This window comes from Pteronotus mesoamericanus, unplaced genomic scaffold (genome assembly GCF_021234165.1).
Source record: "Pteronotus mesoamericanus isolate MK-2021 breed Mesoamerican mustached bat unplaced genomic scaffold, CSHL_Meso_final contig_164, whole genome shotgun sequence".
In the NCBI taxonomy this organism is placed as follows: Eukaryota; Metazoa; Chordata; class Mammalia; order Chiroptera; family Mormoopidae; genus Pteronotus; species Pteronotus mesoamericanus.
In genome coordinates, this window is record NW_026555065.1 from 12,048,444 (window position 1) to 12,076,079 (window position 27,636).

General features: G+C 35.7%; 2 protein-coding genes across 5 annotated transcripts in view; one reads left to right on the forward strand and one right to left on the reverse strand.

Annotated features, from left to right (window-relative positions):
- CCPG1 (cell cycle progression 1) overlaps positions 1 to 27,636 on the forward strand; it is a 78,212-nt gene that overhangs the window by 44,706 nt on the left and 5,870 nt on the right. Inside the window, exon 12 of one of the 3 annotated variants that reach the window (XM_054565396.1) lies at positions 7,690 to 8,241. The exons of 1 other annotated variant lie outside the window; for it this stretch is intronic. In XM_054565396.1, coding sequence (XP_054421371.1) covers positions 7,690 to 7,706 — 17 coding nt within the window. In that variant the 3' untranslated portion in view covers positions 7,707 to 8,241. Of the gene's footprint in view, positions 1 to 6,669; positions 6,723 to 7,689; positions 8,242 to 27,636 lie in introns of those variants that run through there. One more of the 3 variants, XM_054565393.1, reaches the window with a different exon arrangement.
- Positions 6 to 23,124, reverse strand: PIGB (phosphatidylinositol glycan anchor biosynthesis class B). 2 transcript variants are annotated; one of them, XM_054565398.1, is made up of 9 exons: positions 22,976 to 23,124; positions 21,178 to 21,196; positions 17,975 to 18,115; positions 11,488 to 11,539; positions 9,897 to 10,108; positions 9,241 to 9,305; positions 2,877 to 3,090; positions 653 to 833; positions 6 to 335 (listed from the first exon to the last, which is right to left on the reverse strand). In XM_054565398.1, the coding sequence occupies exons 1-9, from the start codon at positions 22,980 to 22,982 to the stop codon at positions 198 to 200; spliced, it is 1,029 nt and encodes a 342-aa protein (XP_054421373.1). In that variant the 5' UTR covers positions 22,983 to 23,124; the 3' UTR covers positions 6 to 197. The 2 variants fall into 2 exon arrangements, with proteins under 2 accessions (XP_054421373.1, XP_054421372.1); XM_054565397.1 differs by having other exon boundaries at positions 21,178 to 21,308.

Below are 27,636 nucleotides of genomic sequence, written 5' to 3' on the forward strand. Positions count from 1 at the left end.
CTGGCATTAATATACGATTTCATACTTTGGGACATTTTTCATACATTTCCTCAGTAGTACTATTTGGTAAAGCAATACATAGGTTTTTGCTAGTTCCATGAATCTTACCCAGTGTTTACTACTGTATTTAAGCAACATCTGAGTATTTCTACTCAGTGTCTATTTCTCCGGGAAAGATCTCAGTACAGTTCAGAATTTCATCTTCTCTGGAGTTTCCCTTTTAATTTCCGTTCATAGACGTATATGTGACTTCCAGTTCGACCTTCTGGCAAGTGAGTGTGGAAGAAAACAGCAGTTCTCTCATAGTTTCTTGAAATTAGGAAAGCACTTATTTCCTAGAAATAAATATTTAAGTAAATAAAGGCTACATTTTGCTGAGGACTGTTTTCAGAAGTTTAGAATGACCTATTCTCATTTGTGCCTCTATAACTTCTTAATAAAAAAATGCAGTTCCTTAAATTAACTTATGGTAAGTTATATAAAGTAGATAAATATTGATATACATAGAAGTGGGGCTGATTTTGTCTAGGGGAAAAAGACCACTTACAAAGTGTAGGGATTAGAAGGGACAATAAATATATATTGTCTATTTCCCTGGGTGTTTACTAACCATAAGGTGAAACTGTTTTTCCCTTTTTTCATGTTTCCTTACCTCTTCCAAAATGCTGAATATGATTAAGTAAGTAGGCAATGTTGAATTGCTGTGAAACTCTTCAGCCAGCCAGCTCAAGGGATTTTGATAAAATAGATCTGCTTCATCAAGATACTGACTTTTTCCAGTCAGATCTGGGGGACACTGGAGAAATCGCATTGGAAGTGGGTAGTGAACATGGCTGTGAAAAGAAAGTTACCATTATAGTTATAAGAAGTAAAAAAACAAGTGAAAGTTTCCAAGTTACTCTTAAGATATATCATATTTACATAACAACAAAATGAAATCAGAATGCATACTGGGTTCCAGTTTAGGTGAAGAGGCAAGCCTTTAATGCAGTTTTCTCCAAGATGTACGATCTTCACACTGTGTACCTGTACAGCAGCAGCATGACCTTTATTTAAGTAAGATTCAGTAACAGAGAGCAGTATATGTTCACTGGTTAAAGCCCAAATAAGGAATGGTTTTACTGTGTATATAGAAAGACTACAGCATATATAAAAAAGATAGATTGATGAATCATGACAAATTAATGCCAGTTACTTGGACCATGCAAACAGCTATATTTATAACTGTCTCAGGAAAAATTAATAAAGATAAATACATGGTAGAGTCTATTTTTATCTGTGAAATGCATACCAAGTAAATACACACAAGAGCTAATACTTCATTACTTTTATAATTTTGCAGATAAGGGGAAAGCAGAAAGAGCAGGCAGCCTTGTAGTCCAAAGTAGACATCACCCTTTCTTTTGCCTCATTGTATACTTTGAAAGAACATAAGATGAGAACTTGGTGAAAAGTATAAAGTTTGAGACATAAAAGGATTGCAACCATGTATGGAAAGCAACTTGGCACCTGTAGAATTCGTGTTCTTTGCAGTGTTACCACTAATGTGAACATGGAGGGAAGGGGAATGTGTCTCTTCCAGTTCTAGTATTTTTTTTTATATAGTAGGGGAGGCTGAAGTTAAAGGGACACTTGAGGTCTTAGATCTGTCTAACCTGTGACTTTTGCTAGACAATTCTAATTTTCCAAATTGTGTATTAATGGTAGGCATTAATGACTGACATAAGAGTATTAAAAAAAATGTTAAATTATCTTAAAAAGATAACTTGGGTACTAGGGTGACTGAATGTGCAAACATGAAATTAACTTGACTCCAGATTAAGTTAAATAGGTGTAAAATTTTCTACATAAAAGCTGTTTGCCCTTGTACTGATGTTAGGCATTTGGTACTTGTACACCTTTCTAACAAGCATAGGGCCAAATGGATGTTTTTTAATGCCCTGTATAGTTAAGACAATTTTATTGTTATATTCCCAGAAACACCTAATTCAAGTATTAGGATATCACCTAATTTGAGTTCCCTAATTTTCACAGGTGAGACAACATATCCAAAGATATTAAAAAGACTGGTTAAAGACCAGAGCAATAGTCCAGCAGTAAATTTAGACTAGAAGCCAGTGTTTTGAGATTAATTCAAAATTGTATACATATAAGATGTATGTATCACAGAGATTTGTAGTAATATCAGTGATAACTTAATTTCTTTATTAAGGAATTAAGCCCTGGCTGATGTAGCCCGGTTGGTTAGAGTGTAGTCCTATAAACTGAAAGGTTGTGTGTCCGATTCCCAGTGAGGGGGACTTGCCTAGTTGATTGATGTTTGTTTCTTTCTCTCCCTCTTCCTCGTCTCTAAAATCAATAAGCATGTCCTTGGGTGACGATAAAAAAAAAAAAAAAAAATCAAATGACCTAAAAAATATATATTTGATCACTTAAATCTAAATTGTTTAAAATTTTTAAAAAGGATAGTAAAGTGGTATATGATTTTCATCGACATAGTTCAAATGGTTAAAATTTATCAGTGAATAAATAATGGAGTTTCAAATATTATTGATCAGTGATCAGTTAATTTAAATCTAGGAATCTGAAAGTAATTTTAAGCATGTAATTTTTTAAAAAATTTTATTTATGTATTTTTAGAGGAGGGAAGGGATGGAGAAAGAGAGGGAGAGAAACATCAGTATATCCTCTTGCATGCCCCCTACTGAGGACCTGGCCCGCAACCCAGGCATTTGCCGTGACTGGGAATCAAACTGGCTACCCTTGGTTCTCAGGCTGGTGCTCAACCCACTGAGACACACAAGCCAGGGCTGAAAGTAATTTTAAAGTAGTTTCATTTTCTTAACAATAGCATAAAGTAGAACAATTTTTATTACCTATAAAAAGGAGTAGAGTGGCAAGGCATCATTACAAATACTGAAACTGCAGATTTATTTGGATTGTTATAACAGAGTTCTTGAATATGAGACATGACATCCAGAGTACCTCGTTGATGAACTAAACCAGTATAGAGGGCAAGGAGCATATTTGATAAAAACAGGAAACTTAGAGCTGTTTTTTTCCACATTTTCAGGTGATTTAGTGAATACCCTGTATAAAAATAGACATGACATGTTTAATCGTAACACTGGCAGTCTTGTTTTCTTATAGCTAAGCAATCGGTTGCTGCAAATACATTTATAATATTTCATGGAAGTAGCACAGCTGTAATGCTGTCATAAACAAACAAGATATAATCAGCAGGTTGCTCTGACCATTCGCCATCATTGTCTATCGTCATCTAGGTCTTGACCTTTTCATAGGAAAAGGAATTGAAGTGTAATGGAAAGATTATGGCCAGGGAGTCCAACAGACTTAGATTTGAATTCTTGCTCTGGCACCAGTTGCTTTACTTTGCTGAGCAATTAAGTTTTCCCAGCTGCAAATGGGGTAACAGTACCTTTTTCAAGTATTAGTAAAAAAGGTGTGTCAAGTGCCTGTTTTGCTACATGTAGTTGCTAGATAAAGAGGACTTCTATTTATTCCATTACCTCTTTTCTCTTTAATATCTGAAGGACTAGCAATGGATTGTGTACATACAAGTCTCAGTAATTCTGGAGGAAGCACAGCAGAATGTACACTTAGAAAAATATATCACTGGGAGATTTTTGGTATTCAGTATGAGTGATGGCATGGATCTTTTCCTCCAAGAAGAGGAGCTAAGGTGTTTTTTTACCCCCTTCCCCACCATAGTGTTGGGCAGTTTGGAGATGCTGAACAATTATCCTTTCTTAATGTGGCAAAAAAGCAAAAACAAACAAACAAACAAAAAAAAACATGGGAAAAACCATGTAAATGAAAAATTTAAAAGTTCATCCCCGTCCCATAGTCCTACTCTCTCTAGCAGTAGCCACTGATAATGCGCACATTAGGATCTGTTCAAAATACTGTCAAAAAACAGGCCTTTACACTGGAAAAGAATAAGCTTACTAGTAAACGACCTTGACATTAGATTTTATGCTCTACACGCATTGTCTTCACAGAATTAGATTATAGTTATTTTGGAATTTGGGTATCCAGGACCCAGTCTATGGCCTGCCTGAAATTTTAGCGCTAATCCCCACCGGGGCCAAGGCACTGTTTTCCATGACCATCACCTAATTGACTATTATCAGCTGTCTTAGCTTGGCTCAACCACTAAAAAATATTTGAACATGAATAAAATTAATTTTAAACTGTTTCCACTTAAACTACACTAACATAAAGTTGGCTTAGGAAGAACTGTAAAATCAAATTTGGGCAAGAAATCCTAAATGCTTGATTTTATTATATAAAATTACCTACAGTTCATTACATTCAGTAGTTGATCATATGTCCATTCCATCTAGTACTGCTTGAAATAGCTCTGATGACCCAAAGAACATTATGAAAAGCAGCGTGATAAATATAGTCCGATCAAGAAACTTAAACCTACCTTTAAAACTTAAACCTAAATTTGTAAGATGTTTGAAAATGAGGAACCTGCTAAAGAGGATGAACTAGAATTAGCTCTATTAGAACTGAAAAAGGAATCCAAGTTCTGCTATCTGTAGTAATTCCAGCCACAGATAAAACAGACCAGCAAATACAACTTGAAAGTGAAGTGCTTTCTCAGGTTGACAGGCAATAACAATCTACCTAGTGGACTCAAATTACAGAAAGGTTCATTAAAGCCTACTTTGGCAAGGCTCTAACTCAGGAATGTTCAAATAAGGATACCATGGACCTCTAGTGTGGTTCCTTCATTAATTTTTTCATTTACTAAGTGTTCATTTAAAGCATTATCAGAAACTATGGTGACTGATATAAAATGGAATACACACAGTGGTGAATGTTATAAAAATGGTATTCTACATCAAATGCAGGCAGGTAACATAATCGTATTCCTGGCTTCAATACTGAGGGTCTTTTAAGTTAGGTAATGCTTACATTACCTTGTGTTGATTTTCACTTTCTGAAGCTAGCTCACTTTAGAATGATGGGTCCCTTCAGTGAGAAATGAATCTCCGCATTTGGAGGAGAAATAGAAAATTCTGGAAGAGAAGGAATGGTCTTGAATTTGATTGAGGGTTTTCAAACTAACATTAGAAAGTTTTCCAGGGGGATTTCATAAAGTGGAGTTGCTAATGGCAGAGATGGAAAGATAACAGCTTGAATGCTAGACTGAGTTACAAAAGAAGCCAGAATCCATGGTTTTCTTACAGGGAAATGGTATGGTTTCTCTACTATTTAAAAGAGGTAATTAATAAGGTCCTAAGAGCTACCATCCAGTAAGTCTACTTAGATGTACATACAAATAAAGAGATGCAGTTTTCACTAAAAGGTTTCACCCTAATAAGAGCTAGCTTCACAAAATTATAGTCATCACCATGTAATATAAGCATGACATAACTTGAAATATAAGACCCCACTCCCAGTTACTGCTCAAGTTTTTTTTTTTTTTTTCCCCTAGCCTATAAAACCACTTAAATCCTTTGGCTTCATGTAATTTCCATGAGAACAAGGATGTAGTATGAACTGTGGTGACTACCTGTCAGAAACAGGCCCCTCCATTTCACATAGTGGCTAACTCAATGCTAATAACATCCCAGAATATTTAATTTTCTCCTGTTGTCTGGGCCTACAGAAAGATACCTGAAAGTGGGTATATAGAAAATTTCTGGGAAAGTTTATAAGAAAATGATAACTCTGGGGAATGGAGCTACATGATTAGAGGATGGCACTGATGGTTTATTATTTTTTTGTACCACAGATATTTTTATAAGAAACAAACTGGGTTCTTATCAAATCGCTCTCATCAGACTACTGTTTAAAAAGTGTCCTAAATCCTTTATGTCCCAGTTGACTGCTCTCTGGGCTAAAATCTAAAAACAAGTATCGAAGGTGCCTCATGACTTGGTTCCTCCTTTACTGAGCCATATCTCCTAATTGTCATATATATCTTGATAACACAATCACATGTTCAGTTTTGGATATTTAGTGTGTGAATCTGTTCAGCAATGACAGGAGTTCCTCCTTTCCTGGGTGAGGTTCGTTATAATGATGCTGATGGGAAAGCTAGGGGCTGTACATTACTAATGCCATCAAACACTGATGGGGATGCATCCTGATTTTGACAAGAATTAATAGAAAACTCAGTGTTAAGAAAAAAATATCTACCTATTTGAGATATTTCTGAGTTAATGTTTTCATTTTAAAATACCTCTTAGTAAAGCTGTAAGTCAACTTGATGTCAGTGTGAAGGGTAGTTTAATTCTAGAAAGGGATGTGAGAATGGGTGTGGGGAAGCGAGTCTTTGAACTATTAAGAACCATATCAGCATTTTATTTAGAGATAAGTTGACAAAATAACTACCTAAAAGTGATTGCCTCTGGGGAGGGAAATGGGGAGAGGACATGGAAGCTTGTTTTTTTTTTAAAAAACAAACTTATGCCATTTGAAACATGTATCTATGTAATTTTGAAAAAGATTAGCATATGGAAAAACAGTGGCCTAATCAGAGACCAGAAAGTCTAGACTGGCTACTCTGGTAAAAAAACATTAAACACACACAACCCAGAATGGATAACAGGTCCTGGAAACATACCAACACAAATAACAGTGTTATTAGAATTTCAGTGTTACTAGACCAGTGGCATCTTTATTTTACAGATAAGGAAACTGAGGCACAAGGTTATAAAGTCCACTAAGGATCAGAGCCAATTACAGAAGGTATGTTTTTCTATAGTTAAAAGTCCTATTTTTGGATAGGACCGAGGGAAACAAACTAGAGAAGAAAAGTTACTGCAAATGGAAAGAATGGCTGCAATTATTCCTCTTCCTGTTTCCAGTCCCTACATGAGCCTGAAGTTCATTTCTCATCTTTCGAATCTGCCCTGGCTTTGGGACTGTGGTGGAAGACAGTGTGCCAGTTCAGTTCCATGCTTGGGTCCCAAAGGGCCTTATACACTTCTGTTCCTTCTCTTGGAACCCTGCTGACACCAAGTGAACAAGCCCCAGCTAGCCTGCTCAAGAGAGAGAGCAGAGAACTGAGGAACCTTGGCTTATAGCCAACTGAACCCCAACCGTTGAGAGCACAGCTTAAGTCTATAGAGCTCTGTGTACTCCTCCTGCAGCTGATCACATTTAAGTGAACTCTAGAGATAGGAAGAACTACCCAGCTGAATTACAGACTCGGAAATAAAAATAAATGGAGCTTTAAGCCCTGGTTGGTATGGCTCAGTGGACTGAGTGCCAGCCTGCGAACCAAAAGGTTGCCTATTTCATTCCCAGTCAGGACACATGCCTGGGTTGCGAGCCAGGTTCCCAGTTGGGGGCATGTGAGAGGCAACTGATTGATGTATCACTCACACATCAACGTTTCTCTCCCTTTCTGCCTCCCTTTCCCTCTCTCTAAAAATGAATAAATAAAATCTTAAAAAAAAAATAAATGAGGCTTTAAATCAATAATTTTTGAGGTAAATTGACAGCAATTGACAATAGTGATATCATGTTTATATAAAATCAGGTTCACGTAGTTTATACAAGAACAGAATAAAACTGACATCTGAAGTACAGTATAAATCAATCTCAGGTGGTTAGAAAAGACCCAAACTGGGTTATTGAACACATCAAGAACTCCAAAGAGAACTGTTTGACATCCTTCCTGAATATCCAAAAATTTCTGTCTAGGTGAACTGACTACTTAAGGGTCCTGTTTTCGGAACCTGCTGGCATAAAGAGTTTTGACTTAATGGCAGTGTCAGTGTCCTAAGAATCGGAATCTCTTGGTCACTCAAGAACCTTGGGTACATGTCTGGAGGAAAAGATCACATCCTGTGAGGTCAGGGGGTTGGGTAGGATTCAGTCCTTCAGGTAGCCTTCTGAGTGGGCACCAGCTGGAAGATCGATTGATTCTTGTCTGTTACAAGACGATCTCAACCCTCACCAGCATTTGATCTAAGTCTGTGCGACTGGGAACCAGAGATTTCATGATTCTAATACTAAAAGATGTAATCTTTTGGACTGGGAGTGAAGTTCAAAAAACTCATTCTTTCCCGGAAACACTTTGTAAAGATACACGCAAGTGAAATGCTGGAAAAATCCAGATTATAAAAGTGAAATCAAAACATCTTCCTAAATTAAGCAAACATGCACACATCTGTCTTTCAATAGTCCAGCAATGCTCATCAGGGCAGAGAGCAAACAATTTAATTAGAACTCTAACCCAAATTCATTAAAAAAAAAAAAAAAAAAGGATGGTGGTTGATGAACAAATTTGCTGTGGTAAATGAACTCACTATTCTTAAGACTTAGCAAATAGTAGTTAGATACCTATATTTTTATATGTGTCTGTACTGTAAGACCATAAAGTAATGACTAATTTTGGTTTCAGTACTTTAGATGTAGATATAGAGTATATGTTTGTACTTAAATGGAAAGAATACATCTGAGATCTGTAGGAGATAATGTATACTTGGTCAAGAAGGCTTCTTGATTCTTTGGAGTTCTTTTCATAAGTAAAAAGGTTGATACAATTAATTCCTTAGCTTTGCCTTGTCTCTGTAGTCTCATTTGATTACGCATTTCTTTGCTCCCCAGTCCAGTGATTTTTTAGTGATTAATATTTGAAGGAAATCAGCACTCATTCATTTTGAATTAAAGTTGAAGTTAATAAAATTTCAATTCATAATTTTTCCAAAACAACCAATGTAAAAATTCTAGACTTGAATGATACAAAACTTTAGAAGTCACGTGTAAAGAAATTATTGCAAAGACCTACTGGAAAAAAATAGGAAAGGGCCAAAAATAAAATCAGGTGTAAACACTTTAAAAATTGCATAGAGTGAGTCTTAAAGCATTAAAAACCAGTTTCAACAGCTATACATATATTTTCATTTATGGAACAAAGAACTTACTAGTTTAATCATAAAGTAACTTCTAAAATAGACATTCCATCACTTTTAGTGAGAGATTTCTAATAGCCAGGAACACCATCACCAGAAGGTGCTTTAGATAGTGGATCCTTAGGATTTTATCTCACTTTACAGGACACAGCAAAAAAGGATATTTAGGCTGCAAAAAGAGAATACTGCAGTAATATAATTATTTTGTAATTAGAAGCAATTCTCTTTTAGCCTAGTTGGAAATAAATATTTTAGAGTTTAATGAGCTTTAATAAGAGCATATTGTCCTTTACCTACTTCTATATAATTTTTTTCTATATTGAACAAAAATACTTACCACAGAATACCATACAAAATGGTAAAACTGGATAGATAAACCTGAATTCTTTGTGGCTCAACATGCTATAATAGAAAAAAATATTAAAATATTTTCTCATATTATATACTTTAATAAATTAATGCATTTAAAATGAAACAACATGATCTGTTCTAAGTACTGAGATTAAATTTCATGCTTCAGGAATCAGTGTCATATTTTTTAGTTATAAGGTGACGATGTGTTAAAAGTAATCCTAACATTGATGTCAATGTCTAAGGTAAAATTGCATTCTAAAAAAAGATTTCTATTACCAATCCAGGTAAGTCATATTACTCAAATTTGGAAGAAAGATGCATACATTTTCATTTTAAAATACTATTTCTCTGGTTCCTTCAATACTTAAAATTTTAATTGTTTCTGTTTTTTAAGAGCAAGTAAAATTTGTTTAACTTCTTAAAAGTTGAATGTAATCCTTGTTAAGTAAACTATACTTATCAGAACTATTAATTCTATCTGAGCACCAGTGTAATTACTACCTTTTCTGTCTGCTAAATTATCCCAATTAATTAATCAATATTTAATGCTTCTCCAAAAGGTAACAGTTTACTTTTTGAAGAATTTTAATTTCTTGGTAACATTATCAAAATTAACTTTTTGAACAAATAAAAGCTTACCTGTAAACCAGAAGTGTCCACAGTATAGTCACCAAAAGTATCCGGTACCTCTTTGGGGCTAGAAAGCAGCCATGAATAAAGAAGGGTAGGTGAGTGCCCAAAACAACTGGAAATCCTTGACTGAAGTACCAGTGCCATGGGTGAGAACCATAAAATGTTCCCAAATTCTGCAGCACGTTAAATTTCAAAAAATTATACTGAACCAGAGTCCACTGGCATAGTTGAAGGAAAGAGAAACAGAAATGTATTAGTTCCAAGTATGAATCTTTGGTATTAGGGAGTTTGGCAGAATCTTGACATTAAATCAGGAATGAAGTCTAAAAACCAAGTAATGGTTTACACTAATAATTTGGATTAATGATCATATGAAATCTTTTTTTTAATCTATGTATTGTGTTCTTTGTTTGTAAAACAGTAGGTTTTTGAGATTCAAGAAAGTGAATACACATTCAAATTTTGACAAAGTAAGTTTTACATAAAATTAGAGCTAAAGCCATGACTCGTGTGGCTCAGTGGGTTGCAGGCCAGGTCATGCGAGAGGCAACAAACCAATGTTCTCTCACACACTGATGTTTCTTTCTCCCTTCCTCTCTAATAATAATAATAAAAAAAAAACTTACAAAAAATTAGAGCTAAAGAGAACACTTAAAAAATAATTTTTATGAGAGAGTATGTGGGGAATGTACGTTAAAAAATTTAATTCTAGCCCTAGCTGGTGTGGCTCAGTGGACTGAGTGCCAGCCTGCAAACCACAAGGACGCCTGGGCTGTGGACCAGGTCCGCCGTTTGGGGCATGTGAGAGGCAGCCGATCAATGTTTCTCTCGCACATTGATGTTTCTCCCCCTTTCTTTCCTCCTTCCCCCCCTCTAAAAAAAGTAAAATCTTTTAATGAAATTATTTTAATTCTAGTACCTTATATCACATGTTACCTGGTAAGATAAAGCTTTGGAAACATTGCAATTGAAGTTTGACACAAAGCAGATGATAATTGAAAGAAACAGCAGCTAGCGTGAAGTACTTGCTTGTGCCAGGCACCACTGTAAGCATTACGCGTGCATTATTTCATTTAACCTGCTAATGTTATGAGGCAAGTACCATAATTATTTCCAGATGGGTAAACTGGTGAGAAAGGTACATAGCATTATTAGCTCTGTACCACGGTCACAGAGCTAATAATGAGGGCACTAAGCTTCAAACTTCAGCAGTCTGATTTCCAGAGCCCATAGAGTGACTTAAAAACAACCAACAGGAGATTAAAATGTCAAGAGAAATGCTTTAGGAATAGAGTAGTATGGTTAATTTGAATTCTGAATGATTACTTTCAGGCCAATTAAAGTCATTTTTAAAAGTCTAACCTTTACTGCTTACAAACCTGACAAAAATGCCTTATAAAATGGACTCCTGAACTTCAACTAGGAATACACAGTTCTGTTTATGGAAAGTGCAAAAACTGAATCAAAGGCACATGCTAGCAGTTTTTTTTTTAAATGACTTGCCTATGTTCCCAAATATTCATGAATTAAAATATCAGGTCAAGCTTTTATTGTAATAAATGGCTAGACTGTAAATAGCTTAATATATTTTACTCACCTGACCAAAAAACATACGATCAATTATCAGAGAACAACTCAAAGTGACAAATCTGAAAATGAAAAACAGAAGTAGGTTGATTAACATAATGAAAAACAGAAGTAGGTTGATTAACATTCTGAACTTACTGGAAATCCAGTATTGGCATGTAGATTTGCAAGTGCCTTATATCAAAGCCATTTATTTTTTTAAAGCCACTTTAAAAATGCTTTAGTTTCATATACTGAATATGGATTTACCCATTTTGAAAGATCATTACCTAGCTGCATTTAAGTAAACTCTTAAAAAATAATAAACACTGCATTACATAATGCTGTATAACAAATTACCCCAAAAGTTGGCAACTTAAAACATATATTATCTCAGTTTCTCAAGTCAAGAATCCAGCCAGGCACAGCTTAGCTGGTGTCTCTGGCCCAAGGTCTCTCGTGAATTGTCAAGATGTTGGCTGGGCTGGTCAAGATGGAGGTGTAGGTAAACATGCCTGGCCTCCTTGCACAACTACAGCAAAAATTATGAGACTACAAAAGCATATCACCCAGAATTGTCAAAAAATTAAGCTGTATGGAAGTCTGAGAGCCAAGGATTTAAAGAAACCACCATCATCCAGATGGGTAGGAAGGGCAGAGGCGCGGAGAGGTGGAGAGACATGGAAAGGCATGGGGAGAAACACACAAAATGGTGCTGAAAAGCGTAGAGATGCAGAACAGGTGGTCTAATACGCATCTCTGGTGGATAAAGATTGGGAGGGGTATCTTGGGAGTGAGGGATGATCCCAGCCCCAGGGTTCCAGGGCTAGGGAGATACTGTATTTTGCTGTGTATAATGTGCACTTTTTTGCCAAAGTTTTTGAGAGAAAAATAAGGATGTACATTATACATGGGTAGTACTAATTCCATACATATGTAAATTTTTTTATGCTTATGCATTAAAAATATGACTCTAGAAAGCAATCATGATATCCACATGCAAAATAATACCCTAGAATACAATATTCGGTCTTGTTTCTAAATATAAATTAATTAAAAAATTAAGGTGAGATTTTTTTACATGAAAGTTCAGGTCATAAATGTGGGTGTGTATTATATATGGGAGTGTAGTATACATGGCAAAATACAGAAAGTCCCCATAACTTCCAGCTGTAAAAACCAGTGGGGGCTGGGGCAGCAGAAGAAACTGCGGGATTCTCAAGAGACTCCTCTTAAAGGGCCCACAACAGACTTAGGACTAATGCAGATTCACCCTCTTTGGGATTCAGCACCAGGGCAACAGCTGGAAGGTTGCCAGTGTAACCCCTGCAAAACTCCAGAGGCCGGGCAGTGGCACTGCACCTTCTCTGAGCACTCACCCACACGGAGCCACACAGTGGTGACCTGGGTTGCCCTGTTCTGGCGATTACCTAAGGCTCCACCCCATACAACTTACAGGTGTGCTTTTCTACAATAGGCCACACTACTAAGGGAGTCAAAGCAGTTCTACCATATACACAGAAACAAACACAGAAACAAACAACACAGGGAGGCAACCAATGTGAGGAGACAAAGAAATAGGGCCCAAATGAACAGAAAAAAACCTCCAGAAAACTAAACAAAATAGAGATAAGCAATCTATCAGATACAGAGTTCAAAACACTGGTTATCAGGGTGCTCCAGGAACTCACTGAGTGCTTCAACAGCATAAAGACCCAGACAGAAATCATGGTTACACTAAGTGAAATAAAAAGAAAACCTACAGAGAACCAACAGTGGAGGGGATGAAGCAGAGAATCAAATCAATGATTTGGAAGATGAAAAAAGCATTCAATTAGAACAGCAAGAAGAAAAAAAGAATTAAAAAAAAAATGAGGATAGGCTAAGGAGCCTCTGGGACATCTTTATACATACCAACATCTGAACCATAGGGATGCCAGAAGGAGAAGAGGAAGAGCAAGAAACTGAAAACTTATTTGAAAAAGTAATGAAGGAAAACGTCCCCAGTCTGACGAAGGAAATAGACATACAAGGCCAGGAAGCACAGAGTCTCAGACAAGATGGACCCAAACAGGATCACACCAAGACATGGTAATTAAAATGCTAAAAGTTAAAGATAAAAAGATAATCTTAAATACAGCAAGACAAAAGCAGATGGTCACCTACAAAAGAGTTCCCATAAGACTGTCAGCTGATTTCTCAAAACAAACTTCGCAGGCTAGAAAGGTCTGGCGAGAAGTATTCAAAGTGATGAAAAGCAAGGACCTACAACCCAGATTACTCTATCCAGCAAAGCTATCATTTAGAATTGAAGGGCAGATAAAGTGCTTCCCAGACAATGTAAAACTAAAGGAGCTCATCACCAAGCCATTATTATATGAAATGCTAAAGGGAATTACAGAAGAAAAAGAAGATAAAAACTATGAACATTAAAATGACACATTCACAACTATCAAAAATTGAATCTAAATAACTAAGCAAACAACTAGAACAGGAACAGAATCATACACATGGAGATCATTTGGAGGGTTTTCAAATGGGAGGGGGAAGGTCAATCTCCATTCCCTTCCCAAAGGGGAACACTATCCTGACTTCTGATCGCATTGATGTTTTACCTTTTCTGAATTTTACAAAAATTGAATCATACTATATGCACTCATGTCCAGTTTCCTACAATCAATAAACGTTTGTGAAGTTTAATCATTTTTTTGTACACTGCAGTAGTACATTAATTTATAATACTGTACAGTATTCCACTGAATTAGTATGTCACAATGTATTCTGTTGATGGGCACTGTGCTTTCCTTTTGTAGGTATTAGCAGTGTTTGAACATCCTCTGCTCATCTTTTGGTTCCTATACATATGCATTTTTGTTGAGTATACACATAGGATTGAAATTACTGGGCTCCAGGGTACAGGCACAGTCAGCTTTAATTAATAGTTTTCCAGAGTTGCATCAATTTATAGTTCCCCAGGAATATATAATGATTCTATATCTTTTTAAGCCATTTAGGTAGATTCATAGAAGCATGTCATGGTGATTTTATTTACATTTCCTTGATGACTAATGAGGTGAGTACTTCTATACTCCCTGGTTATTCTTTTGAAATGCCTGTTCAGGTCTTTTCATTAATTTTCTATTAAGTTATCTTTTTCTTAACAGACTTTTATAAGTTCTTTATATAATTTTTGATTTTTTATATTGCTATATATATATATCGTGCTGCAAATATCTTTTGATCTGTGCCTAGCCTTGATTTTTTACTACTTAATGGTGAATCTGATGAAAAAAGTCTTGAATTTTAATGTATTCAAATTTATCTATCTTTTCCTTTATACTTAACACTATGTTCTATTTAGGAAATCTCTGCCTCAAGGTCATGAGGATATTCTCTTATATTTGGCAGAAGTGCCACTCTTTTACCTTTACATTAATATCTTTAATTCCCTTGGGTTTTTGTTTTTTTATTGGGGGGCTTATGGTGGCAAGTCAGTCAATATTAATTTTTTTCATATGGATATCCTAATTCTATATTTACTGAAAAGACTATCCTTTCTCTACTGTACTCCAGCATTACTGTCACTATAAATGAAGTGGGCTGGACCTTACTGTGTTCTACCAGTCTATTTGTTTTACCTTACATTAATTACTGTAACTTTGTAATAAGTCATGACATGTAGTACTGTAAGTCTTCCAACATATTTTTTTCCTCCAAGATTCAACTGGCCTTTTAAAAAAAAAAAAAAAAAAGATTTATTTTTAGAGGGGGGGGCGGAAAGGAGGGAGAGAAACATCATGGTGGGAGGGAAACTGATTGGTTGCCTCTTGCACGCCCAAAACTGGGGACCTGGCCTGCAACCCAGGCATGTGCCCTGACTGGAATCAGAATGACAACTTTTTGGTCCTCAGGCCGGCGGTCAATCCACTAAGCTACACTAGCCAGGGATCTATTGGCCTTTGCAGTCTACTTAAACTTAAAATCAGTTTATTGATTCATCACCCCCTCCTCCTATTGGGATTTTAATTGTATTGCACTGAATAGATCTGTCTGGGGAGAACTGATACCTTTAAAATATTAAGTCTTCCATCCATGAACACAATATATTCTATTTATTTAGGTCTTCATTACTCTCTCCCAATAATGTTTTGTAGCTTTCTGTATAGAGGTCTTGTACACCTCTCATTATTTTATTTGTAGGCATGTGATGTTTTTTGATGCCACTGTAAATGATACTTCTGTTCTCTTAATTTTTTGTTTTGACATGATTTCTGACTGAGAAAAGCTGCAAGAATAGTACAAAGAATTCCCATAAATCCTTCCACTAGTGCCCTAAATGTCAGCATTTTACCATATTTGCTTTATCCTTTTCTTTGTCTCTTACAAATATACAGCTTTTTTTTCTGAGCTGCTGACAGTAAGTTGCAGTCATAATTCACCTGAATCCCTAAATACTTGAGTGGGTATTTCCTAAAAACAAGAAAATTCTCTTACATAAACCACAAATCCTCACAGGAAATAAACACAAAATCTTTATGGCTATCTAATTTATACCTTGTTCAGATTTTGCCAATTGTCCCAATAATGTATTTTATATAAAGAAATAAAAGATCCTGATCATTTGTTGTGTTCATTTGTCATGACCCTTTAGTCCCCTTCCTTCATAAAGGTTACATTCTAGTGGGGAGACTGTCTCCCCGCCCCGCCCGCCGCCCCGTCCCCAAGACTGACTTTGGGAGCAGACACTGTGTCTTACCTCTGAATCATCAAATGCTAGATACAAAGTATGTTAAAGGTTGTTGTATGAATAAACTATATCATACTGCTAAGAGTAAAAAGGGCTTTCATCTCCCTCAGTGTAAAAGCCTGATGAACTAAGCCTCTGCTCTCCCGCTGACCTCACTATCACATTGTCCCAAGCTTCACTCTGCTTTAGACACACCAGTCTCTCTGCTGTTGCTAGGAAATGCCAAATAACCCCTGCGTCAAGGTCTCTGCACTTTGATTCCTTTGTCTGGAATACTCTTTCTTCATCTACACAGTTCACTCAGTTCCTTTAGGTTTTACCTCCAATGTCACCTTACCATGGTGGGGTCTTCCCCAATTACTCTGTAACACCCCTTCCATCACGCACCAGCATTCTATCCTTGTGTCATTATTTCTTCCTACAGCACTTATTGTCAATTGACACATATATATTACAAATACATAATTGTTTTTAGCTACCTGTCTTTCCCCACTAGCATGTAAACTTCATGAAGGTAGGGACTTTGTTTTGTTAAACTGTTCTGTTTCCAGCATCTGTAATAGCAACTAGGATACTCTAGGGTTAAGTAAATATTGCTGAATGAATGTATTGCATTCAAAACAATTTGTATAAATCTGAGAAATGACAACAGTGATTTAGTCAACAGATGAATTTAGTCCTTTTTATTACTACCAAAAAACACTTGTACAGAGTGCATATGAAGTATATTAGAAGATCACTGTTCTAAGAGTCAGGATACATTCATCCCTTGTCAATAAATAACTGTTTTTGTATACTCTGCTAAATATTTGGGTTAAGTCTGATCCTAGAGCTCAAAATACAGTTAGAAGACCTGGGTTTCAATCTCAGTTCCATAGCAACCAACCTAATGACTCTGGGCTCTTATTTCTATTTCGGCCAAACCCCATTTCTTCTGCAAAACAAAAACACCTACATTGCCTAGATCCAAAAGTTTTGAAAATTAGAGGTAATATGTGAATGCACATTATAAATTATAAAGCTCTGTACAAATGTAAAAAAATCAAGTACCTCTAAAATGCATCTGGGAAATATTTAAGAAATAATGCATAGGAAAGTTCTAAGAAGAATTGCAAAGATCCTTTCTTATTTAAGCTTTCTTTTAAATTAAAATACAGTTAATCAGAATTATAAATATTAAAATATAAACTTGGAAATATTCTGTTTCCTTGGTCTGACAATTCTTATTGCCATTAGAAGATAAAATAATTAACTAAAAGATGTAAAATTATTTTTTACATCTTAATTTTAGTTTCTTTAAAGATTTTATTTATTTTTAGAGAGAGCAGGAGGGAGGGATAAAGAGGGGGAAAAACATCAATGTGCAGTTGCCTCTCACGCACCCCCTACTGGGGACCTGGCCCACAACCCGGGCATGTGCCCTGATGGGGAATTGAACGGGCAACCATTTGGTTTGGAGGCTGGTGTTCAATCCACTGAGCCACATCAGCTAGGGCATGTTTCTTAATTTTAGAGAGAAAGGGACAGAGAGGGAAATATCGATGAATGCCTCCCATACACCCCCCAAAACCTGACTGGGGATCAAACCTGCAACCTAAGTATGTGCCCTGACTGGGAAATCAAACCCACAACCTTTTTGGTATACAGGACAATGCTTACCAACTGAGCCACTTGGACAGGGCAAGATGTAAAGTCATGTTCATAATATATAATTTAGAGGTTATTAATATTAAAATATAAAAAATAATAGATGGATTGTAGCAATACTTACCCAATAGGTAAAAATTGATGTAGAATAAGATCAAGCTTTCTCTGTTCTTGCCAGAAATGTCTAAAGAACAAAGGTATCCATGGAATGAGAGCTGTGGGACGAATTATGAAGGCAAGTGCGACCAGGGATGAGTACTTGACACTATAAACATGGAAAAGGTACTGTCAAGACAACTGGGAAGTGAGTTTAGACGTTATCTACTATTTACACTGTGATATAACACTTTAAAAAATGAGAGCATTTTCCTTTTGGTATAAATAGCTATGTGAACATGGGAAAGTTACTTACACTTTCTGGCTCTTATTTTTTCTCATCCATAAAAACAGGTAATACCTAAGGTTTTTCACAGCTCTAATATCCCAATTCTGGTATTTTGAAATAAACAGTTATTCTATGTTTTAATGTTGGTCTTATTCATTGAAAGGTATACTAACTTTCAACCATACAATTCTGCCAGTTGCTTTCCTGATGGAAAAATGACCAAGTCTCTCATAAGAATATCAAAGTCACACAAAACCATTCTCTAAGACACCAACTGCATTTAAAGAAACATTAGGATTGATTATTTAGGCAATGATGGGCTTCTGAGTCCATATCATTTTGTTTTAAAAGTAAGCTGCAAATTGTATCCAACTGAAAGATGTATATGTACAACTGATTAAAATAGCCTGCTATAAAACCTACATGATCATGGATAGAAATGTGGGTTTTTACTGTTAGGACTTCTTTTAATAGCTGAAAGAGATTTAATCATGGACTACAGACAGTAAATTATCACCCGGAAATATACTTAGCCTTGCTAAAAACTGAAAGCTAGCAAAAGAAAACACCTTTATGATACTCTTTTATACCCGTTAAATAATAATTGTAAAGAATTCTAATGTTGGTGAGGATGTAAGAGCAAAGATTTCAAATTCAAAGGCTTTTATACAGATAAGTACTCAAAATAAGCCATGCAAGCAGTGTGGGGACTCTTATACTGTCAGGAAGGAATCCTGGCCCAAAATCTTGTTAGGCCTTCTATTTTTTTTTTTTTTCTCCAAGAGAAACCAGAAATCCAGATATTATGTAAGATCATCCAATTTTAAAACTTTGCCAAGTGAAATAAAACATAGTTCTGGCTTGGTCTGACTTGCAGACAGCCTAATTGTAACTTCTGCTACAGTGAAACTCCATAGAGGACAATCAGATGTATATTTTCAGTCCTAACTTCACTCCAAATTTTCAGACTTGGACTTCTTACTCCTTTCTGAATATTTCTACACAGATCTCTTCATGGCATTCCAAATCAAAGTGTCTGAAATAAGCCCTACAACTTCCCCTCAGACCTTTCCGTGTCTAGTATGTAAGTTAGTTTCTCAGTCTTAAAGTTCTGGAGTCACCTTAATAGCGACTTTTCATCCATATATATCCACTTTGTTTCTCTCCCATTCCCACTGGCATCATTTTATATAAAGTCCTGTTATTTGTCTGGAATCTCTTCATAGTCCATTTATTTTTTTGTATTGCTCAGCAACATTGCTTTACTTAATAATAACAATATCATTGTTATTATCAATATTGAGCACTTTGCAATAGGTCCTATGCTATACACTTTACATGGATTCTCATTTAATTCCTATGACAGCTATTCTATTCTCGTTTTACAGAAATCAATGCTTAGATATTTTCATACCACCCTTAAAAAAATCTTTCACTTATAATACTTGTGTTTTTAAAGTAGTTTGCAAAATGTCATTTATTGATAGGCCAGGAATAGCACCTGTCATGGAAAGAATGCTTATATAGTGGTTGTCTGTCCCACATGATCCTCCTTTTCTAACTGAAAAGGCAAAGGGCATCTGAACCCAGGCAGCCAATGTAAGGCTGGCCAGTGCGAAAACTATGTCCAAATAGGGACAATGACATTGAACAGACTTAATCAGATTCTCTCAAAGTGAATATGAAGTACACAGGAAGTGGACAGAGACTGGCCAAGCCTCATGATGACTAAAACAGGGATTCACAGGCTGGGCTGCAAAGGCACAAGAGAATAGCCCATTTCTCAAAACTACCTTGCATTCTGCATAACCTTCTAATTCATTTGTGTGGCTGAGATATTCTATAATTTTCTTGCAGGCCTGGCCACAAGTCTAAGATGCCCATTTTCCTTATTTTTACTTTTTCCTTGTAGTAAAGTCCTCATCATATAGATAACTGAATGACTATTCTTGCAGTCAAGAGCCTAATGCAGAAATGATCTTACTTAATTTCATCCTCACAACCACCTTTTTATATACAAAGAATGGATGCTAGCCTCTTAACTAGACTCAAATTATGGCTTTCGATCCCTTTCATTATATCCTAAATACAGCTACTAAAGAGAATTCTTTCTGAATCAGATATGATTATGTCCTGCTTCTCAAAAGCCTCCAGTGGTTCCCTACAACCTACAGAATACAGTTCAAATTCTGGAGAAGGGCAAAGTTCCTTTCAGCCTCATCCCTTATTTTTCTCTTCTCCCATGCACCCTGCCACACATTAGCTGCTCTGGAAAATCTGCTGAGAATACAATGAAGCCCCTTTACAGCGTTGTGCCTTTGCTCATGTTGTTCCTTTGGCTTCGTATTTGTTTACCAAGTTTACATGCATATGCCCAAATCAAGTCCATATATTTTCTATTTGCCCTTCTAGATCTGTTCTCTATTTTTCACCTACTGCATGTGCAGGGAGGCTGACCTGTATGGACTGTATCAATGGGATATCTTGCTTTCTAATTGGCGTTGGCTAATTGGAGGATAGAAGAATCAAGTCAAGGTATTTTATCCTCCCAGCTCTCTCCTTGTTATGGCTAAAGGCTGCCTGTGCCTTCTATTTGGGCCCTTTCAAAGTTACAGCTCTGCATGGATTCTAGTAACTTTCCTCTCCTTGCTCCTTGGGGCCAAGAGTAATAGAAACCAGTCCTGGGGTACTATGGCATCCCCTTATTGGCTTTTCTAAACATTGTCTACACTTTTGTAAATGGTCTTTTTATTAATTTCTCCTGAATTACTCCATTTGAATATATCTGTTTTCTGCTATAATAAATGTACCCACTGAAAATCTGTTGTAGTAATAACCTTCATAAACATTACGGGGTCCACTGGACATTACAATATGTTGATATTTAAGAATGTTCAAAAGTATGCTTTAGAATTTTGTATATTAACAATAATATATCTTACCTGTTCATAGACTTTGAACCTTCCAAAGGATAGTAGAAAAGAGCAATTATAGTGAGAACAGTTTCCATGGTGTTTGTAAGAGTTCTGGTACAGCAATACCATGTGAACCAAGAGCATAACTGGCAAAAAAACTAAGAACAATTATGAGCAAACATATATGGAGTGGGAAATTGAAAAGCTTAGTGTTCTTTTCTATGGAAAATAACAAGCAAGTCTAAATACTGCAAAAATCACATCAAAAGGTATGTAATGTTAAAAGTAGGCCTGCCCAAACATTGTTTTTGAGAATTTACATCAAATACAGGTCTGTGATATCAGATCTGTATTTATTAAAGAAGTTTGTATTTTCAGATACATTTTTATGGCATTGCATTTGATTTAATCTCACTTCCCACTAATAAAAGACACAAAACACAAGTTCTTTGATGGTATAGTTTATAGAGAATTGAAAGTCATAACTAGGTCATAACTCCTAATCAGTATTCCTTAACTTGTTTTATATTACTGACAAGTAAATTGACTGTTTTTATTGATCTTGGTTTGGGATGTTGTCCTATTTCTTGAGGAAAAATTAAGACAACATAAGAGATAAAAACCTATCAGGAGACATCATTAAATTTTAATTTGGAGACTGACTAAATTAATCAACCAGTTTTTGGAATGTAAACAGAGCATCAGTAAGTCTACAAAACAACTACCTTAAGAGAAGCTTGTTAGTTGATGCAAGGGTGTTAAACAGTCATCTTCCTATTTCTTTAAATATATATAGCCTTTAAAAATTGTTTCCAATTTTTTGGTGTTAAAGGCTTTTCCTAAACTAGAAAAACCTACTGCTGCTACTTTGGAGGAAGGATTTCAAAGGCATTATGCCTTTGTCATTGTCGGCTGAGCTTCCATAAACACAAGTAGAGACTGTTTTTATCCTGGAATCAATTAGCAAGGGCTCATTTGCTAAACCAATCTGTCTTTTTTAATGCAAATCAACACGCTACCTGCAAAAATATGTCCTGTTAAACTTCTGTAAATTGTTAATATTTATTAATAATTTTAAGAAGTTATATTCCAGAAATGTGTTGGTGACTTGGTTACCTGGAATTTGAAACATACTTTCCAATAAAAATGTTAAGATTTCTAGGCTGGTTCAAACAAGTTTACTTAACTTAGGAAAGAGCCAAAGTGAAGTAGCAACAGTATTTCAGCATCCAATCACTCTTCAGGATACGGATTAAATGGGAAAACCCATTCAAGATTTGACCCTGAGATCAGGAATCTATCTTCCCATTGTGAAAAAAACTAAATGACAAAAGACAGCCTTCTACACCACCTTTTCTCCCTTAGAGAGTCCAGCTATTTTACACACTCTAGCCAGAGGTGAACGAGTGCTTCAGTGGAAAGGTGTTTTTCAGGTTGAGTCCTATGCAGCTGGTGGAAGAGTGAACAGGGTCAAATGGCTGCAGTAGTTTGTGAGGCAGTGATTTAGAACTATTCCTACTGAATTTTATGGAAAATAAGGCAAGGTCTCTGACAGTGGGAGGAGTGAAAGTGCTTTCAAAGGCTCTCTTCTAGGGTTCAGCCGCTCACCGCGTTTGAGGGCATCAGTGACTTCCGCCTAGGGCCCAGCCAGGAGAGAGATGGTGTGCACCGCTTGCATCCTACTGTCCTTAATTATGGAAGTACCTCTATAAGGCTGTATGAATTATCTTCCGAAACCAGTTTGGGAATCAATATTGTTCCATGTGTTTCATGCTCACAGGAATGAGATAACTGGCATATAGTTTCTAAAATGTTTAGGACTTACCACCCATCTTGCTACTTGCTGATTTTCTAGTTGCTTCATTAATGAATAAAGCCTTAAGTCGGCTATAGCAGACAGAAGTGCCTGGGCAAGTCTAGGAATCCAAATCTTCATAGAAAAAAAATATTAAAAACATCCATTGGTTCACACTGAATCACCATAAGGTATAAAGACGCAAATCCAACTATGAATTGAAAGCCATTCTTAATTCAAAAGTAGATATACTGTATAATTGTTTTTCTGCAAAAACTGCTGTTTTTCTACAAAACTTACATTAATTTTTTTATGTTAATTCCCAAGGGAGTTTTACCATGCATTCATATATATATAACACAACACTACTAATGTTAACAAATAGCCAACAAACCATTTCATTGTGTTAAGGTTCTATTTTAGAAGCATACTTAGTTATTTTCATTAGCATAACAATAGATAATTTTAAATAAGATGTTTATAGTACTATGTGCTATGTGTTACATTAAGTATGTACATTATATATATAATATACATATACATAATATATATAATATACATACATAATATATATATATATATATCAGCTCATTCAGTCTTCCTAACAATCCCATGAAACAGGTACATTTTATAAATGAGAAAACTGAGGCACAGAGTGGTTAAATTTTCCCAAGGCTGTATAGTTAGTTAATGTGAAAGCCAGGGTTCAAACACAGGTCTCCCTGGCTCCAAAGCCTGTGTTTAATAGCTCCTCTTAGCTATTAAGTTACAACGCTTCCTCATCTTACAATATAGATAATAAAATAATATTTTTGACATTAAAAAGTAAATTTAAGGGAAAACTTAAGGCATTAAAAGATTATATGTGTATATATACAGAGGTAGGCAAAAGTAGGTTTATAGTTTTAAGTATGAGAAACACAAGAGTTTATTCTTTTTTTTTAAAGATTTTTATTTATTTATTTTTAGAGAGTGGGGGAGGGAGAAAGAGGGAAACATCAATGTGTGGATGCCTCTCGCGCACCCCCCGATCGGGGACCTGGTCTACAACCCAGGCATGCGCCCTGACTAGGAGTTGAACCAGCGACCCTTTGCTTGGCAGGCCGACACTCAATCCACTTAGGCAAAAGTTTATTCTTGTATTATTATTTATTATTGTATTATTTTCCATAGGAACAACTGCAAACCTACTTTTGCCCATCACTGTATAACTTACTAATTTCAATGCTATACATTAGCATCTCAAGAGTTTAAAATAGTGTCATAATTATCATTAATAAAATAATACTTTACTGTTGAGCATAATTTAATGTTGGTTTATTCATATATTTCTAAAAACATGTAAATCTGTATTTTTGTTGGCTTAAATCTTTATTAACTTTACATTATAATTAGAGCTGCTTAACTTTCAGTTGCTCGTGGCTTTTAACACTTTCGCTGTGTGTTTTCTTTTCATTAATCTGTAATTGTTTAAATCTTAAGAGTTATAAGTATTCTGTACTTCATAATTTCACTTAAACTGTGCCCTATAAAATGTAGTAAAGGGCACCTATTAAATATCTTTTGTTTACTCTGCATAGAAATCTATAAGAGCCATGCTTACCTCCCTGGACTGAAAGTGGTTTATTTGACGCTCAATCTGGCTACAAGTTTAGTATGAGCCAACGGTGTACGGCAGCCACTAAAAAACTAAAAGAATCCTCGTGCACTGAGAGAAGTACAGTATTTATGAGGTAAATGGTCCCACTATGCTATTCTGGGCTAGTTACCCTAACTTTCAATATTATGCTCAGTTTGGAGACCCACATTTTAAGAAGGGTATTAATTATAAGATGTTTAGAGGACATTATCCGATTATGAGGTTTAGAACTAAAGATATTCATCCTGGATAAATAAAAGTTTTTGAAAGGTTGTAATATAGAAATCTTAAATTTAAAAGAATATAGATTTTAGCACAACACAAAGGAGTTGTAAATTCTCAGTTATTAGCAGTCTCTCCAAACAGTTAAGGTAACATCATTTTCCAGGTTATACTAAGGACCTGACAAGAATTAAATAATAGTTTCATATGGTTTCTGGAAAACATAAGGTAGTGGCGTGGGGCAAAGAGAAGAAGGAACATGCCAGGGGTAAATCTAGAGGACCAGGCTTGGTTGGCAGCTTACCATTCTATAATCCTGTTCTTTAAGCTCCTGATTCCTCCCTTAAGTTCCAGGAGCCAAATGCTCTTGCACCATCTTCTGACTATTCAAAGCCCCATGGTGGTACCCCATCAGGTCTCCCTTCTTATCCCTCTTTCTTCTCACATGTTCTAAGCCAGCACTGTCTAGTAGGAATAGAATGTGAACCACATACGTAATCTAAAATTTTATAGTAGCCAAATTAAAGAGTAAAAAAAAAACACAAACAGGTAAAATGAATTTTAGTTGTTTTGTTTAACTCAATATATTTAAAATATGATCATTTGAACATTTTGATCAATATAAAAATTATAGAAATATTTTACATTATTTCATACTAGGTCTTTGACACCCAATATATATTTCACACTTATAGTACTTCTCATTTTGGACTAGTCACAAGTCTTTACAAACCACATGTGGCTAGTGACTACCGTATCAGACAGTGCAGCTCTAAGTCATCCCTCATTTTGTACACACACCTTATACAATTTGGAGAGAAGCGATCTGGAAAGACCTTGGATCTAGTTTTAGCTCTGCTTTTAACATGCTGTGATCTTTGTCTGTGTAAGTACTTCACTTCTCTGACCCCTTCTAGTTCAACATTATATGGTCTTTATTTAAAATAATATGATAGTACGAATGACTGATAGCATCCTAATTTTCTCTACGTGGAACGTGACCAGGTGCTTTTTTGGGCGTGGTGATGGTGTGGGGTAGGGATGGAGACCAGGGGAGGTTTCCTTTAAATCACAAAATGGCCAGGTGGGTCTGCCACAGGTTGAAGGCAGTGGGCAGATCTTGGAGGAATAGGAGGTTTTTCTATCTTGAAGACCCTTTCATTTATAATATAACCTACTTCCTGGGATATATATCGCTGGTGACATTATGTACATCTGCCCATGGTTCCAGACTAGATACCCTGCATGATCTACAAACTAGTGACTAGCCCTGAGAGGAGAGGAGAGAATTCACAGTTCCTAAGTTTTGCCTGTGTCCATAACAGAATCTCTGTTACTTCTCAGGATACTTCCATGAGAAGCATCTGTTTCACAGGTCTGATCCTTGTTTCTCAATAATGGAGAATCAAGTATCATTGAGAAGGGAAGGGTAAAATCCTACCTTAAAAAAAACAAAAACAACCCCCACTCTTCCCCAAAGAATCTCAATGTCTTTCAGTCTTCAAAAAACCCTCAGGATTTAGACTGCCTTTGGAATTCTGAGGTATTTCCCCAACAGAAAATAGGAAATGCCCAAAATTATGATTCCAACTTGATGATACCTTAAAGGAACCTAACAGTGAGCCCTCACTGGTATGGCTCAGTGGGTGAGCATCAGCTTGCAAACCTAAAGGTCATCAGTTCAATCCCTGTTCAGGGCACGTGCCTGCGTTCTGGGCCAGGTTCCCGGTTAGGGCACTTGCTAGAAGCAACTGATAAATGTTTCCCTCCGTTCCCCTCTTTCTAAAATAAATAAAATCTTAAAAGAAAAAAAAAAAAAGATCTTGACAGTGAGGTTAGAGAAACTTCTGCACTATTAGTTTTTCCTTCGTATCTTCTCCTGACAAATAACCCCAGAAATCCATGATTCATGAATTACAGCCCTATTTACTACTGATGCCTAATTATAGCATAGCACAATGATTATGCACATCATTAAATTTTTGTCAAATTCTTTCTAAGTTTTAATTTCAACACAATTCTCAGTGTGTTTATGTGTATTTAAGTCTTCATAAGCTCATATAACATGGTCTGCTGCTCACAAATTAGAAAAACAAGATACAACCTGTTTTCAAGTGATTCTCTATGAAGGAAATATACTTGTAAAGTCTAAATAATAATATATAATGTAGTCATTCTGAAAATCTTAACAGGATTGCTCCCAGCAGGACACTTTCATGCTCAGTCTTATGTTTTAGCACATATTAAAGGAGTTACATCATAGCCTGTCTTTGAAACCCTGTGCTTTCCAGATATATATATATGGTGAGAGTTTAGCAATAATAGCCTTTTAAAAACAAATTTCATGATACCAACAATACCATTTAGTTAATATACACTAACCTTTAAAAAAGGATGGAATAAATCCACTCTTAAGAATTATTTTGATTACTTTTATGTAAAACTTACCAGCAACTGAACACTATCTTTCCCCAAAAGATGCAAAATCTTGTAAATGCTTGCAAAGATTAAGGGGTAAGTATAACCTCTTAATCTTTCTGTCCATTCCCAGGTCAAATAACCATAATTAGTAATATTAAGGATTAATGTTAAATTGCATTGAAACAAAACCAACTTTCATTTTCATATATAAAACTATTTTATCTTTTGACACAGTAGCTCAAAAATACAGCATTTTATACTAGATATTTAAATTAAAAATGCAATTGGCCAACTAAACTCTTTAGCTTCTTCAAGGCAGGAATGTGTTTTTTTTACCTCATATATGCCCTCCACATTACTGAGCACTGTGGGAGTATATGCTAAAGGTTAAGTCAAGTACATTAACATC